The 15,971-nt window shown below is 40.8% G+C and overlaps 3 protein-coding genes across 3 annotated transcripts; 2 read left to right on the top strand and 1 right to left on the bottom strand.

Moving 5' to 3' along the window:
* Positions 1–30: 30 nt before the first annotated feature.
* Positions 31–2,337, top strand: fam136a (family with sequence similarity 136 member A). The gene is made up of 3 exons (XM_080874763.1): positions 31–400; positions 478–618; positions 1,716–2,337. The coding sequence occupies exons 1-3, from the start codon at positions 314–316 to the stop codon at positions 1,902–1,904; spliced, it is 417 nt and encodes a 138-aa protein (XP_080730889.1). The 5' UTR covers positions 31–313; the 3' UTR covers positions 1,905–2,337.
* Positions 2,338–2,480: 143 nt separating this feature from the next.
* On the top strand, positions 2,481–5,655 carry LOC308391944 (putative nuclease HARBI1). Its single transcript, XM_080874762.1, has 4 exons — positions 2,481–3,337; positions 3,414–3,526; positions 3,612–3,723; positions 3,804–5,655. Exons 1-4 carry the CDS (start codon positions 2,905–2,907, stop codon positions 4,184–4,186), a joined length of 1,041 nt encoding a protein of 346 aa, XP_080730888.1. The 5' UTR covers positions 2,481–2,904; the 3' UTR covers positions 4,187–5,655.
* A 150-nt stretch (positions 5,656–5,805) lies between these two features.
* Positions 5,806–14,048, bottom strand: gmcl1 (germ cell-less, spermatogenesis associated). Its single transcript, XM_080874757.1, has 15 exons — positions 13,689–14,048; positions 12,782–12,963; positions 12,556–12,675; positions 12,372–12,468; positions 12,191–12,288; positions 11,981–12,093; positions 11,809–11,874; positions 10,844–10,928; positions 10,666–10,756; positions 10,222–10,362; positions 10,044–10,113; positions 9,839–9,914; positions 9,613–9,758; positions 7,783–7,870; positions 5,806–7,701 (listed from the first exon to the last, which is right to left on the bottom strand). Exons 2-15 carry the CDS (start codon positions 12,959–12,961, stop codon positions 7,561–7,563), a joined length of 1,512 nt encoding a protein of 503 aa, XP_080730883.1. The 5' UTR covers positions 12,962–12,963; positions 13,689–14,048; the 3' UTR covers positions 5,806–7,560.
* Between the last annotated feature and the right edge of the window lie 1,923 nt (positions 14,049–15,971).

The raw sequence follows: 15,971 nt of genomic DNA, 5'->3' as shown, positions 1-15,971 counted from the left end.
CAAAATAAATATAGATAAAGACGAGTTAGTTAAAAAGAATTGTTTTGTTTATTTAAACGTGTTGACACTTTTCAACCCCGTTCCCTAATTCTGAAGTAACAAAACGTATTTTTTCAAGTACGGAAGAAAATCGGAAGTGACGCAATTACTTCTCCTCTTGAACCATGCTTGAAATGGAGGTGACCTTACTTATTACCAAATTGTAAAGTAAAGAAAGTTGGGGACCCCGCGGGCAGGTGAGTCCGGTCTGGGTTTAATAAACTTGTGGTGAATATCTAAGCGGACCTTGAAGGTGTCTCCAGAGTGAGCAGAAATGGCAGAGGCTCATCAGGCACGCGTGCAGAATGTGATCGAAGACATGGTCCAAAGCCTGGAGAAGGACCACATCCGTAAAATGCAGGTAGGGTATCTGCGGGTTCTCGGTGGTGTATGCAGGTTCGAGTCCGGGTGGTAACAGGTTGTTTGTTCTCGCTGCAGGGGCGCATGTTCAGGTGCAGCGCAGAGTGCTGCGATCGCTCCACAGACAGCATGGCTCAGGTGCATCAGTGCATCGAGACGTGTCACACTCCCCTGGCCAAAGCTCAGGGCCTGGTCACTTCAGAGCTGGAGAAGTTTCAGGTAAATCACCGTGCAAACACCTGTCATCACTTTGTCTGTGCCAGATAACTAAGATTGAACAAGTTAGAAAGGCAAGGCTGAGATGGCTTGGACATGTGCAAAGGCGGGATAGTGGGCTTACTGGACCAAGGATGTTAAAGATGGAGCTGGCAGGCGGGGAGGGACATGGATGTAATGAGGGAGGACATCCAGAGAGTTGTGAAAGGGAGGATGCAAGGGATAAGGAGAGATGGAAGCATGTGATCCAACATGTAACCTATATTCTGACATATGGTATAAACATAAAATTAATATAAGTGAATATTTAACTTAAAGAATAGATGTAGTAAATGATATCCTAGGCAAAAATAAGTGGGCATGTTTTTTATATTTTTGCAGTTTCCCTATTTATTCTCCAAGTGTTACAAATCAAATGCCTGTTACAGGGTACTTGGCATAGTACTGAGCATAAATAATGTATAGACTTGTGGTTAGTGGGTTTTGGAGTCTAGGCAAAAAAAAAAACTACACCTTTACATTGGTGGTAAAGAAGATGGCTTACTATTTTGATATTCCTAACTGAAACTGTGGTGCCGTTTGTCTTTTCATTTGAGTCTTTTTGATATTGGTCTTTAGGTAATAGGAAATAAAGCAAACCATGTTGGATCTCCAGTTTGGAACCCTTAATTGACCCCTTTGCTTAGACTTAAGCATCATTACAAGTAAATGTAACTGATTTTAAAATAAAGTACAGCAGTTTAAAATGTCATGTCTCTCAAGCTATACTTGCACACCCTTTCAAAGCACTAGTCAGATAAGCTGTTAAAGTCCGGTGGGTTTAGGGCTCGCCTGAATCCAATATTACTTTTTGCTCTCCTTTAAGTCTCTCAGTTGCCAACTCTTCATTTTTAGTGTGGCTGAAGTTCTTCATGACTCTGGTTGTTGTAATGTTTGGATCATGTGACCCATCACTAGTAATATTGAACTAGATAAGAATATACCTAATATTTAAAAAGTACATCTACAGCTGGTTAGATTTGCAGTAGACATCTGTAAAATAAATAAATGAATAACATTTTGAAAAATCTAAAGTCCAATCCTTCCTGGCCCACCTTCAGGACCGTCTAACTAGATGTACGATGACCTGCAACGATAAAGCAAAGGATCTCTTTGACTCTGGCGCGAAGGAGCCAGCTGTTCGATCGCTGATGGACCGCTGCGTGGGCAGTTGTGTGGATGACCACGTTAACCTGATCCCCAGCATGACCCGACGACTAAAAGAGAACTTGGACTCTATACGGCAGTGAGGGGCGGGATAAATGACTGCAGTCCATCCTGGGGAAAGCTCGGGTGCATTGAGTTTATTCATCTAAGGAGTGAAGGGCTGGAGGTGCAGAGGGAGAGTTCAAAGACTGTGATTATTAATGCTGATGTGTAGAGATTTCAACTTTGAAATGAAAGTTTCTGGCCTGTTAGATCCAACTTTACCTGCAGCGAGAAAGAAATCCAGTAATGCACAAGGAGTCTTAAGGTGTGCATTTGTTAAACACGGTTAATGTATTTAATGCACATCTGTGTGTTGCATTTCAACATGTAAAGAAAACCAACCTGTGTAATCCACGTGAAGGATTTTTTTGTATTCTCGATGAAACTCCTTAAAATCATGATCCCTTATTTTTTTTTCTCGTTTCACATTTAATTGTGAATTTATATATCTGAATAAACAGAACCCAAACCTTCTTTGGATGCATTACCCCAGCAACACTGAAAAAAGTGATAGCAAATAACACTTTTGCATATGTTTTAATGACAACAGTGGAGTATACTCTTATATACACACATGGTGGTACAACAAAGGCAACACTGTCAGCTTTTCAGCCTGAGTAAATGATATAAAAGGAGCAATAAACACACTGCAGACCTGATGTAAACCACACAGATAATTTTACTACTTGAAATCTAATATGTTTAAATTGCACACGTCTAATTATGCAGCCTATCTGGTAGAATGGAAATGAACTCATTTTTGTACAAATGACCGGAAAATGCACAGCGAGTCAAACCCGAGAAGTAGTCAGCAGGGCCCTGTTTCAGGAAGCCGGTTTAGTGGAAAAACTGAGTAAGTATACCCTGAGTTAACGAAAACTCTGGGTTTTCGGTTTCACAAAGCGAGTTCAGCTGCAGCCTGAGTGAGTCACTATGACGACACACTCCGTGAAGCTAACCTGCCCCCTAGCAGGTTTACTACAACTAACCCTGACTGTCTCCGCCCCTTTGTCGGAAACCTGACAGTAGGAAGTGTCGGACATGGCGTGCCCCTTCCTTGAAGAGCCAGTAGATCGTGAAGCCCAAATTCTCCGCAGAGCTCTCCGCCGGGAGAGAGTGATCAGAGCGCGTTTGGACATTTTATCATTTCCTGATGATTTTCTGTGCGAACGTTACCGTTTCTCAGCACAATCTATAAGTTATTTGGATAACATCCTCAGGCCATATATTACGCATGTGACACATCGCGGACATGCTCTCAGTTCATTGCATATTATTTGTATTGCACTTCGGTTTCTTGCAAACGGGAGCTTTCTGTATAATATTGGTGACGCTGAGCACGTTTCCAAGGCTACCGTCTGTCGGGCAGTCAGGAATGTTACAGTTGCACTGAAACGTCTCCTGTACTCGTCTGTGGTGTTCCCCGGTCACAGACCCACAAGATTTATCAAAGAGGGATGCCACAAAATTGCAGGTATCAGGATGACCAAAACTTAATGTATGATGTGGTGATACTTGGACTACTACTTAAATTGCACATTTATTTTCAGGGTTCCCAGGCGTGATTGGCTGTACAGATGGCACTCACATTCCAATCATTGCTCCTTCAGTAAATGAAGGAGACTATGTGAACAGGAAGTCTTTCCACAGCATTAATGTACAGGTACATAGTTCCCTGTAGCATGTCAAACTAACAAATTATTTCATTATAGTAATGGATGCTAATTTGTGTTCTCTGCACTGTGAAGATCATATGTGATGCTGCCAACATTATCACAAATGTGGAAGCCAAGTGGCCAGGCTCTGTCCATGACTCACAAATATTCCGTGAATGTACACTGAGCACAAAATTTGGACATGGTGAGTTGAAAATACTTTAAAATATATAAAGACCAATTGCTTCAGGGACATTTGAACTGAAGTGTATCCTTCTGTCTTAGGAGAGTTCACTGGCTACTTGCTTGGTGATAGGGGGTATCCATGTTTACCCTATTTGCTTACCCCTTACCCTGACCCTGAACCGGGCCCACAGCAGCGATATAATCTGGCTAATTGCAGGACAAGAGCCAGAATTGAAATGACTATCGGAATGCTTAAGGCCCGGTTCCAGTGCCTGCAAAGACTCAGGGTCACCCCAGAAAGGGCATGTGACATTATTGTGGCATGTGTGATTCTTCACAACATTGCCACAATTAGAGGAGAACACTGTCCTTCTGAACCAAACATCAGCAGTGATCCAAACCATGAACATCCTGACCCTCCCACGGACATACAAGATGGAAGCGCAGTCAGAGACACCATATGTCACAATCATTTCCTTTGACCCATCACCTCAACATGTTGAAAGAAGAATAAACAGATTTTTTGTTCAACTGGCTTTATTGGTCGCCTGTATTTCCTGTACACAAAGTATTAAAAGATGTAAACCTCATAAAGTGTCTCTGTTGCTTCCTCCTCTGTAACAGCTGTCAATGTTTCTTCATTATTTTCCTGTAGTAAAGAAATAGACAACATTGCTGTTCTACTGTAAACTCATATAATCTGTGGAGTATTACTCACAACTGCATGTTGGTCTGGCTCAACAGGAGGCTGCACCAGATGCAGTACACCACCACCATCAACTGATAGAATATGAGGTTTATACAGGTCACTTATAACTTACAAGGGACCAAATGGCAACAAACATACCAAGCACCTTACACTTCATTGTCATTATGCTCTCAAAGACAACCAAGGCTGAGGGAAGGCAAAATCAGTCGGAAAATAACTTCACTACAAAATAATCCATTATGGTAAAGAGTTTATCAAATGAATGTGTCGCACTGCAAAGGTGACTGTGAAGAAAGGATGTATGCACATCATGTATTATTTTGAATTTGCCCCTTATGTAGGCACTTGTGTCTTGCGGGGTTATTGACTCAGAGGATATCCCCGCAGAGATGCCTTCGGCCACAGGGCGCCCACTGTTTTGGCTGAGGGCCAACTGCTCAGCCTCTGTGAGTGGTGGTGGTGGTGGAGGACCCCCACCTGTTTTTCGGGCCTCCGCTTTTTTTCTGTTGGCTATAACGGGCCACATTTGAGCATACAGAGTAAGCAAATATGTACTTGTAATGTGCTCAGATAATTTCAATAAGTGCTTACAGAAAGAAAATTAATGTAGCCTCTAACTGCAATTGATTTACATGGGACAAACAGACCAAGCACTATGGCTCATAATACAATTACACCTTACCTGTTTGGACTATATTTTTATATTTCATTTTTACTTGCTGCCAGGCACGTTTGGGGCCTGTTGGGTTGCACCTGCGCTCACATCACGTCACAAAATAAAATGTATAAAATAACAAATGAAATAACATATGATAAAATAACGTGTTAAATGGGTGGAAATCCCTAGATCAATGTTTATATTAACACTCATGCATTGACTCTGTCGGCTATGTTTTGCCATGCATGCTCCCTTTCTTTTGCAGCTGTGGCTGTGTTACTTTTTTCCGCGGAATTTGCATGTTATCGGCATATGCTGCCATCAGAATTTCGGCCTCAAGCGCTGTGAAATACATTGACCGCGCCTTCTTTCCCTCCGTCTCCATGGTGACTCGCTTAATCTGTGCTCCGCTTATCAGGGCTTTATGTATCCTCGTCCGCGCGCTTCACTTGGGGTTAAAGCAACTCCGCGTTGACTGAACTAATTGTTATCAGCCTTTCTGAAACGGAATATTCCGAGTTGGACAGTTCGGGGTTACTCAACCGTGAGTGTCGTTTTTCACTCTGAGTTTTCCAAACCGGCTTCCTGAAACAGGGCCCAGGTAGGAGACGACGAGTAACTGTGTGTTTGTGACCTCACAACTTACAAGACTCTTACTTTTGGTCCTTACGTCATATAAATGTACAGCTGGGAAACGAGTGTTCTCTAAACTCTTTCTTTCAGTGATGTGGTGCTGGCTCTACCTCGGTACCTCATGAGAACCCGCCCATATTTCTACAGGGCTGAGAACCGACCATTAGTTAGCAGAAGTTGGGGGTAATTTCTCCTTATGTGGCCTGCCTCTGAGAATTTCATTTTTTCCCCCATTACAATGACTGTGTTCAGCACTAGATTAGGCACGCTGACAACAGAGAGATAAAAGAGAAGCCAGATTAGATAAAAATCTCTTTGGTGAGCCAGGCTCTTATTAGCCATTAAACTTCTGAGCCTTAAATTCATTTATTACTGCAGAGACCAGAACAGACTCTGAAGATGAGCCAACAAAAACAAAAGATATGCCAACAGCACACTGACCTTTGAACCTTTTGACTAAAGAGTGAAACAAACAGCAACTGATCAGGCTTCAAGTTTCTTACGTTAATGAATTGGCCATATTAAACTGATAACATGCCTAACTATCTATCATCTGTAGTTAAAACATAACCTTGCAGCTGCAATAAAGACCTTCACTAGATGCAGAGATTATGTGATAGCACCACAGCCCGTGTCAGAGGGCAATTTTATTGGCAGTGGAGAAATTGTTTTCAAAAGTACATCGATACGAATAAAAATGAAGTACAAAATAATAAATAATGGCCAAATAAAAGCTTTCACCTCCATTAGATATCAAAACGACATGAGGTAACAACAGATTAAGAAAACCGCCAAACAAATATTTCCCAAATTAATATGATAAGTATTCAAAAACAGAACTTAAATGGTACTTAGAGTATAGATGGTAGAGTGCCAAACAAGAAGCAGCTGCACTGTAAAAGAAGAGTGAGCAGGTGACTGTCTTAATACCAGCAAACACACAGTGGGGAGTGTAGCTGATAAATACTGTAGAAAGGAAATCTGGAATTTTTTTTATTTTGTGAGCCAAAAAAATAAGATTATGCTGAGAGCACCAGATAGCACAAGTATTTACTGCAACCTCAGCTTTAACTGGGGAGGATTACTGAGTCTTAAACTTGTGATGCTGGTGGACATCGTGGATTATGAATTTTATACAAGGTGGTGGAAATGACCAACTCGGAGTGACCCTTGGAAGCTACAGGCTGATAAAATCGTGCTCTTTTTGTGCCTCTGCATTTGTCGCTTCATCTTTTTGTCTACTGTTATGACCAGCAGCCGTACATTGCACTGAGCAGGTGTGTGGCTTCTTATGCAGCAGCAACGCAAAGGTGAGTTTACTCTTGTCCTTACTTAATGCACAATTTCTCCTTCTAAGAACAGATGTGTGTTTCCTCTTAGGAAATTGTAAGAAGCTCTGAAATGTGATGGAACTACTCAGTTTCACTGTGTTTGTTTGTGCTCCCGATGACGATGTCCTGTACACAGTGAAAAAACAAAGTGTAAAGTCAAGCCCTACAAAGTCTGCTTAATGACCAAACACCTGGAGGTTTCCCATCTTTAAGAATGGTCCAGCATCCCAGTGCAGATGGTTAACAGCAGAGGTACAAGGTGGAGAGAAGCTTCTCTGAGAGCAAAAGGTGGTCCGATCCCTCTTGACCACTAGCATAGGGCTTCATTATACTGTAAACCCCATGTAGACATATATACAAAACGTTTTTTCCCCAAGAACATCTCGCTGAGTTTAGAGAGCATGCAGACGGTATGTCCAGTGTCAAAATGTGTTAAATGAGGCCATAGATTGTACATACAAGCTTGTGTCAAGTGTCTCTGCGGTAACAGAAGAATGGCAGCAGCTAATGGCTGGTGAGCAGGTATCAAGACACACTGTGAGCAGACCTGTCTTTGTCTGAGGAGTCTGGACGGTGATCTGACTGAGGTGATGTATACAGGAAGTTACAGCACACGTAGAGGGGGAATGATAACAACCGGCTGTCCAGATTCATCACCACATACTCCTGTAGGATTGAAGGAATTGAAGCATGTTACCAAGTTTACAATTTCCTTTTAGAAATGGTGACTAGTGAGTATTCACTGACCTGGTCTTTCTCTAAAGTGAGCAGCTGGTAACCTGTTGAGCGACTGCAGACCAGCTTTCCACGACTGTCAAAGGAGGCAAGACGTAACCTGGAGACAAAGATGTTTGAAGATAGGTAAAGCTTTCAAACATTTCAACAGCTTGTCACCAGGTTAGTTCAATTTGTTGCAAAGAGGTGACATGAAGTTTAACAGCATTCACATGCCTCTAATTTAAACATGAGGGCACCACTAGCACACAGCTAAGCCTAAACATTGATGGAAACAAAGGTAACCTGTAGCTGTCACAGGGTCAATACATTATCAGCTGAACACTATAAACTATACATCAGTTTCTATTGTAAATTTGTATACATACACAATTTAGGTATAATATGTTAAATTATATATAACAAAAACATGCATAGAAGTAGACATGAGACATTCATGTCAAAGAGTAGAGTATACACCCTATAATAAAAATGATCCAGTCATTACCAAGTTTAAAGTAGGTTAACACAACACAACAAATGCAGACAAAGTCACGTGAAAAGCAAAGTAGTTGGTAGAAGCAACTTTAGCAGCAATAACCAAGTAATCCTTTTCTGTGTGACTTTATTAGTGTCTCACATGGTTGTGGAGAAATTTTGACCCACTCGTCGTTGTAACTTTGCTTCAGTTCATTGAGGTGTGCAGACATTTATTTCTACACAGCTTTCATTTCTTCAGGTTGAGGTCTGGACTTTGTCTGGACTATTGCGACACATCGATTCTGCTCCGTTGTAAATTTGCTGCTGTGCTCCGGATCGTCCTATGACTGAGATCATGATTAAAGCTACTTTTGAACTATATCCTAAAATCAGCTGGGCTCTTCCTTATTTTTGTTCAACTTTTAAGTCCAGCATTTGAAATGTTGGTGTAATATTTGATTATTTTCTGGGCTTCGACCTGCAAGTAAAATCTTTGTCCCCGTTTCATTAATTTAAGGAACAATTTGATAAATTGCGACATACAGTCCCCTCAGCTAAGCTGGAAATGATCATTCATGCACTTGTGTCATCGTGTTTATTCATATTGTGATTACTGCAATGCCCCGTTTACCGGCATGGACAAATCATCTCTTTGTCCGTCTATAAACTTTAAAAAATGCTGAAGTCCAGACTATTAACAAATTCTAGAACGCAAACTCATGACACTCCCTTTAAAAACACACATACACTCATTCTTTTTATTTATTACGTTAAGTTACTGTGTTGTCTCGTTTGTATTGTGTTGTGCTTGGTGCCGACGTGGGACAGTTTCGTTGTACTATTGTACCAGGTATGACTGTACAATGACAATAAAGAATTATCTCTTGTCTCTCTTTACATCAGCTCTCAACAGATTTTAGGTTTACTTTCCTTTTTACATTACTGTATAAAATTAAACAGTCAAAAGGATAAATGCCAGCCTATTGCCAAATATGATAACACCTACCAATTACAGTGATCAGTGTTGATCAGTCACATGTTCACAGTCAGTGCTGGCCCACAACTTCATCACTGTATCCTAATAAAATAACTATAGCCAACTGAGAAGTATAGCAACTAATCATTTTAAATGCTGAACTTCACTCTGTATATAAATCAACTTTAGCAAATGCTTCATGAGCAAATATTTCTTAGCTCAAGAATGTGTTTGCACATTTATCTCAATATAATGATTTTAGTTTCTCTATTTAAATTTTTTTCTATTCAATGAAATTTTATTTATATAGCACCAAATCACAACAACTGTCACCTTGAGGCATTTTTTAAGGTAAAGATCCTACAATTAAAGCGGGATTATACAGTCTGGTTGCCTGCACCACTGACCTGTATGCCAAGTGTCTTCGTGCTTGTAGACTGACAGCGCCCCCACATGGCTGACTCAGAGTATTCCTCTTGAAGACGATGAAGCGATTTGTGTAGGTCACCAGCAGGTCGAAACCAAAGTTAAAGCCCGTCCACCTCCAGCAGTACTGAGAAAAGGGGAAAATCACAGTGTTTTCCCTTTGGAGAAATGAATCCATAAACAATAATTGTATGGAAACAAACTCACATCTCCATCTTTAATGAGCTTCCTGCCACACCTCATGCTGCTCTGCTCAAACTCGTCTTTGTTGGGCTCCTGAGGACTAATAAACAGAAGTGTTTGTCATCACAACAGCATTAAAAGCAATGCATGTGATCCATGTGCAGCATAAAGCACCACTAAATCAGTCCAAATTCAATCTACTAACTCGTTTGAAGTTTCAGGTTCTTACCCGTTATCATTCTCAAACTCTGTCCGGAGCATGGCGAACCACTGGTTTTTATACACGGACGTCAACCAGTCTGGAACATAAAGTACATAAACACAAGAAACAGATGTTAAAATAACCACACACGAAAAAAAAGATGCACTTTTATGACGAAATGGCATCAGCCGGAGCCATAAATTACCAAGAGGCAAAATGTTGTCCCTCTCCAAGATGCGTGCAGACGCGAGGTCATTGATGATGTACTGCAGGCGCACAAAGTTGAACACTGACCGAAAAGGAACGCCCTCATCTGTGTTCAAGAAGGGTTCCTTCTCACAAAGGTCTGTTGATAAAGGTTAATTAGAAAGACAGACTGTGATTAACACAGCTAATCTAACTAGCTTTAATTTCCATTCGTTTAATTGTTCATTTTAGCCTTTTATTATGATATAGGGTTTATTTATAGGAGCAAGATATAAAAAGCTAAAAATTAGCATTACTGTGAAAACACTTTGTGACAGTGGCCTCAACAAACAAGCCTCATCAAGTGGGCAAATACTTAAATAACTAAAATGTTTCTTTTGGTTTGTAATTTAATTTTAGCAATAATAACCTTGGTGATTTCACCCAATGTGCATTACAGTACCTGTCCTGCGCTTGCAAAGCCAGGCGTCGGCATCAGCCAGAAGCTGCTTGATGGGGCCGTCCCACAGCGGATTGAGCTGCAGAAACATCCACTGCAGAAAGAGGCAGGAACGCTTAAAATATGCATCAGAGTGCAGTGACTGTGACAGGAAAAATGTCTACGACTGTGCTTTTTCTACCTTTTTCAGAGCAGTGTAAACATCCATCTCCACCTGCATGACAAACAAGTCAGAGGACTGGATGAGTTGCTCCATGACCTCCACCCTGTAAACAGATAGCGACAAGTTTATGTATTGCAAATACTGACGCTTCAAGTTGATAATAGACTAAGATCAGCTTGGACAAAACTAGCTTTTGACTTTAGACTGCGACATTTAAATTGCTAGTATACCCTCTATACTGGTCACTTAACACACCACTGCAACATCAACATCAAAGTCACTTTTCTTTATGCTCGCCATTAAGGTGCAGGTATTCATTGGAGCAGGCCAGTTCTCCTGAATGATAGGTGTCGTCACTCAGACAATACTGCCACATCAGCGCTGATGTAGGAAGAGAAGAAGTCGAAACCGGAAGCCAAGACATTGTCAAGTGGGTCCCCCCCCCCATATAGTCTCATGTTTTCAAATTGTTGCAAATCTCCGTCTTTATAATCTCTTTTGTCTGTGACTTTAAAGTTCTGTCCCGAAATATAATTAAAATGGCAGTAAAAACACGTCCAATTACAAAAATCAAGAGATGCCCGGCTGGCAAGCGCCAGCAGATGCAACATCATTTCAGGCATGCGCCACCTGTGACGAGGTGCACGGTGACCATAAAAGCGGCCTTAGAGCTGGTGTGAAATTGATGGGTTTCCAGTTTTCAAACAAAGCTTAAATGTGTTTTTCATGTGGATATCACCTGTTCTTGGTAATGAGGGCTAAAAAATGCCAGAAAAAAAAGAATGTAAAACCTGGTACTTAGATTAAGTAATTTATATTTAAGTAATCAAAGAGTCTGAAACGGGGACAATTTGTATAGTATGAAGGTAAATTTACAAGTATTCATTAAATACTCTGAATATAGTTTCCATAAACAAATCTAACTCTAAAATCTAACTCTGTTATTTCATGAACAGAGAAGCTACTCTGACAGTCAAACACACCCAAGTTCTTTCATCAGGTCGATATTTTGGTGGGTCATCAGGTTGTTTAGAAGCCACTCGAGACATCTGCAGAAAGAGACACACAAATACACAGATATATATGTAAGCATTTCCAAACATGTACATACTTTCTTATGTGGCATAAACAACCCAATCATGTCAACATTCTCACTTTTTAATGACTGAATCCAGGCCATAGATGCTAGCACACGCATAGTAGCCACACACAGTCTTTGCACTGATGTTTTCCTTCATGGTTTCGCCACACTGCTGGATCAAATCATCCTGTGAACACAGACCATAAAACTTATTAAGATTTGGTATCATTCAAAATACAGATATCTGTCTCACCTTTCAGTGACTTGTTTTTACACGTACTTACCAGCTGTAGCATACAAGCAGCGGCAAGAATACTGACGACTCTGCTGGGTTTGATCAGAACATCATCACGGTACAGGGACCCAAACACAACTTGTAGAGCTACACAGGGATGTACAAAGCCATCAGCCAATGAGTACAAGTACAAAGGAGGCCAGTTAGCATCCGTTTTCTGTGACTCTCACCTTCAGTATCAATGTTCTGATCTGGGATCTCCAGGTTGATTTCCATCATGCTGGACTCCTTCCAGGATCCGCTGAACATGCTGGAGAAATACCCCGACTGTAAAGTGCAGGAATATGATAACTCATACAAGAGAATGTAACACTGGCTGCTTTGAAGATGCCTCGGCGTGTGTGTTTGTTTTACCTGGCAGAGGTACACTTTGTGGAGGTTCCACTCCTGTCCCAGAGCGCAGATACGAATGTCACTGTTTTCCCCATTCAGAAACAAGGTCTGATAAATGTACTTTGATGTGCTTTTTAATTTCTTCCTGCTCGAGGAAAACATAAAAACAAAACCAGACAACAGAAAAAAACGAGTGTAAGACAAAACACAGACAACTTAAAGATATCTGATTCTGAACTGGCTGGACTTGCCTGCGAGGTGTATCGAGTATGCCATCATCCTCCTCTTGATCACTGTCACAGTCACACTGAGCATTTCGTTTCCTCTTCTTACACTCGCAGTTATGTTTGCGGTTGGTACTTGTACCCTCTGTGGCCTCTTCTGGTCCCTGAGAGGACAGCTGAAACCTGCTGCCCAGAATTCCCATTTCTGTGCTTTCAAAGAGACATAAAGCAATCAAAAATATCAAGTCAGTTATGTATACTGTAGTTTCACAGTTCATCAGAATCAATACTTTTGGAGTGGTACTTTAGCTACTGCATTAAGTAAATGTTTAATTGTCGTGCAAGCACATTAAATTTCAAGACACCACAGGTTGCATCCAGACAAACTGCCTGTTTTGCTCAACAGTCAAAGAAATCCACAGATATGGTACTGTGCAAAAGTCTTGAGCTGCCATCATTTCTTTATGCTTTGCTTTTTAAATAAAAGTAGAAACTAAAACAGGTTTTGTGGCAGATAAGGAAGAAACGCTTTCCTGCATAACTTGTATAACTTGATTTTGACTGTGAAGTGAAATGAATACACATGCTTGAACATCATTATTTATTATGATAGCAACAGACTGATACACCACACCACTTTTCCTTATCCTTGTGCTACACGTGCCTTTGTAGCTTTCACCAACATTGCCCTCATGTAACTAGTTAGATATCCAGAAAAAAGCAAGTGGCACACTCCTTGGTTAACAGTAAGCCACTATCACATCTCGACTTAATTTCAAATAAGCCCAAAACGTGGCCTTGTTGTTTTATATTTTAAAATACAGGCACAAAATATTTTACATGACGAAGCCTTGAATGATGTTTGCGAAGAGTGTCCACAACAGAGTCTGATGCGAGTTTATCACCCAAACAACGACTCGGCTGACTCACCTGCTGATTATGACAGGGAGAAGGCTGAGAGGGAGACGTGTGACGTGTTAATGTGGACGGTAAACACCGGCTGATTATCTCAGCGCAAACGTTGACGAGCTAGATAAGAGGCGATCCAGCCTCAGAGCTAGCTTAGCTGCCACATTCACAAACCAGAATCGTGTATAAAAACAGTAACAGCGCTTATTCTGACTGGCTGCTGCTCCGTACAGGTCTCCAGACAGCACATCTGCCTCTGCTTCAAGTTACATTTTTCTAAATTATAGCGAAAGTAAAGTCAAAGATAGCAGATGATGTGTAACTAAAAATTTCTGAGGCTGTTTTTTTTTTTGTTCTTCTTCTTCGTCGTCGTCGTCTTCTTCTTCTAAATTTTATTGGCGGTTTGCAAACAACTGAATGGTGCATTACCGCCACCAACTGGTGTGGAGTGTGACGGGGGCGTCGCTCAAAAAACAAATAAACAAAAAATTCAAATCCTCCCAAGCAATTTACTCTCTTTTAAAACTGGAATAAGGCCCGATAACTGTTACTTCGAGTCCTTTTGCAGTAAATCAATAAGATCTAGTTTCATTTTTCTCCTACTCCTTCCTGTGGTTCTCATTTCTCCTGCTCTCCTTTGAATTTTATACAACCACCATCCCCTCCTTTCCTCCTCCCACTGTTTTTGCCATCTTTTCTTCATTTCTTGCCTTACAATACTCTTTATCTCTGTCTGACTGAAGCTAATAGCCAGGTCAAATTCCCCATGTTTTGTGGCTTCCTTCGCAACTCTATCTGCCATTTCATTTTCTTATACTCCATAGTAAGATAAGTTAAGATAAAGGTAACCTTTATTAGTCCCACACGTGGGAAATTTGTAATGAGCTGAAATCCATAAAAACACAACTGTAAGCCCCATCATGTGTATTCTGTAAAGTGTTTGCTGAACCTCTGTTAGGATATCTGCTCTATTTTCTGAGTGGCGACACTGTGCTGTATGGGAGTTTAAATTAACCGCCCTATCCCCTTCTTCTTTTCCAATAATCAGGAAGTATCCATGGCGGTGTTGCTGGTAACGGCACTCTTTGACTGATGTTGAACTGATCCAGTTTAAGTTCTATTGCTCTTCTACCCACAATCCACCCAAAGCTCTTTGTTTCCTGCCTTTCTTTCTCCCAACAAGGTTTCAGTACCTCTTGTGTTGGGTGATCCTGTCCACAGCCCTGCAGATTTGCCCAATAATTAAGTGTTAGCTGCTCTCTTCTGATTCCTAGTGGCATCTCACCCATCTCTACCTGTAAAGTTGCTGTTGGGGTTGCTTTAAATGCACCTGTGCTGAGTCTTAGTGCCTGATACTGAATGAAGTCTAACTTCAAAAGAGTTGTGTCTGCTGCTGAATTATATGCTACACATCCATAATCTAACACCGATCTGACCAATCCAGTGTATATGGCCCTCAAAGACTTTCTATCCGCTCCCCAATCCATCCCCCCCCCCCCCCCACACACACACACACACCTCATTATATTTACATTCATCCACCATTTTCTGAATGTGTACAGCCTATGTTACCCTTTCATCCAACTACAATCCAAGAAACTTAAATTTACTCACTCTTTCTTGACCATATAACCTAAGCTTGACGTCCTCACCAATTCTTTTCCTTGTAAAAAAAACATGGTCTTGGTCTTATCAACTGAAAATTTAAAACCCCACATAAATGACCACTCTTCAACTTTTCCAGTTGCTCCCTGCAATTTTTTTTTTTTTACAATACAATACAATAAATAATACAATAAACTCTACATTATTTCCTCTCTTCATCTGCAAAAAGCGAAAACCCTATCCCAACCTCTATGGCATTAAACACAACATTTATCATTAAAGAAAATAACAAAGGGCTCACAATGCTCCCTTGAGGTGTAACGTTTTCTACAGGATACCTCTCCGAGTAAATCCTTCCAATTCTCACTTGCATCTGTCTTCCCCTTAAAAAAAAAATTCTTTATCCATCTGAACATCTTCCCACTGATACCCAATTTCCTGACTTTAACTAGAAGGCCTTCTCTCCACATCATATTGTAGGCTTTTTCTATGTCAAAAACAGCACCACTACACTCTGTTTATTTGTGCTTTCCTGACTTCATGTTCCAAACACAATACTCGATCCACTGTATTCCTCCCTCTTCTGAAACCACTTTGATGTTTAGATATGTATCCTTTACTTTCTATATAGTACATTAGTCTTTCATTTACCATTCACTCCATTATTTTACAGATATTAGATGTTAAAGCTATAGGTCT

The sequence above is a fragment of the Rhamphochromis sp. 'chilingali' genome (genome assembly GCF_963969265.1).
Source record: "Rhamphochromis sp. 'chilingali' genome assembly, chromosome: 2".
In the NCBI taxonomy this organism is placed as follows: domain Eukaryota; kingdom Metazoa; phylum Chordata; class Actinopteri; order Cichliformes; family Cichlidae; genus Rhamphochromis; species Rhamphochromis sp. 'chilingali'.
Note: the sequence above shows the minus strand (reverse complement) of the source record. Positions and strands in the feature narration are given on the sequence as shown.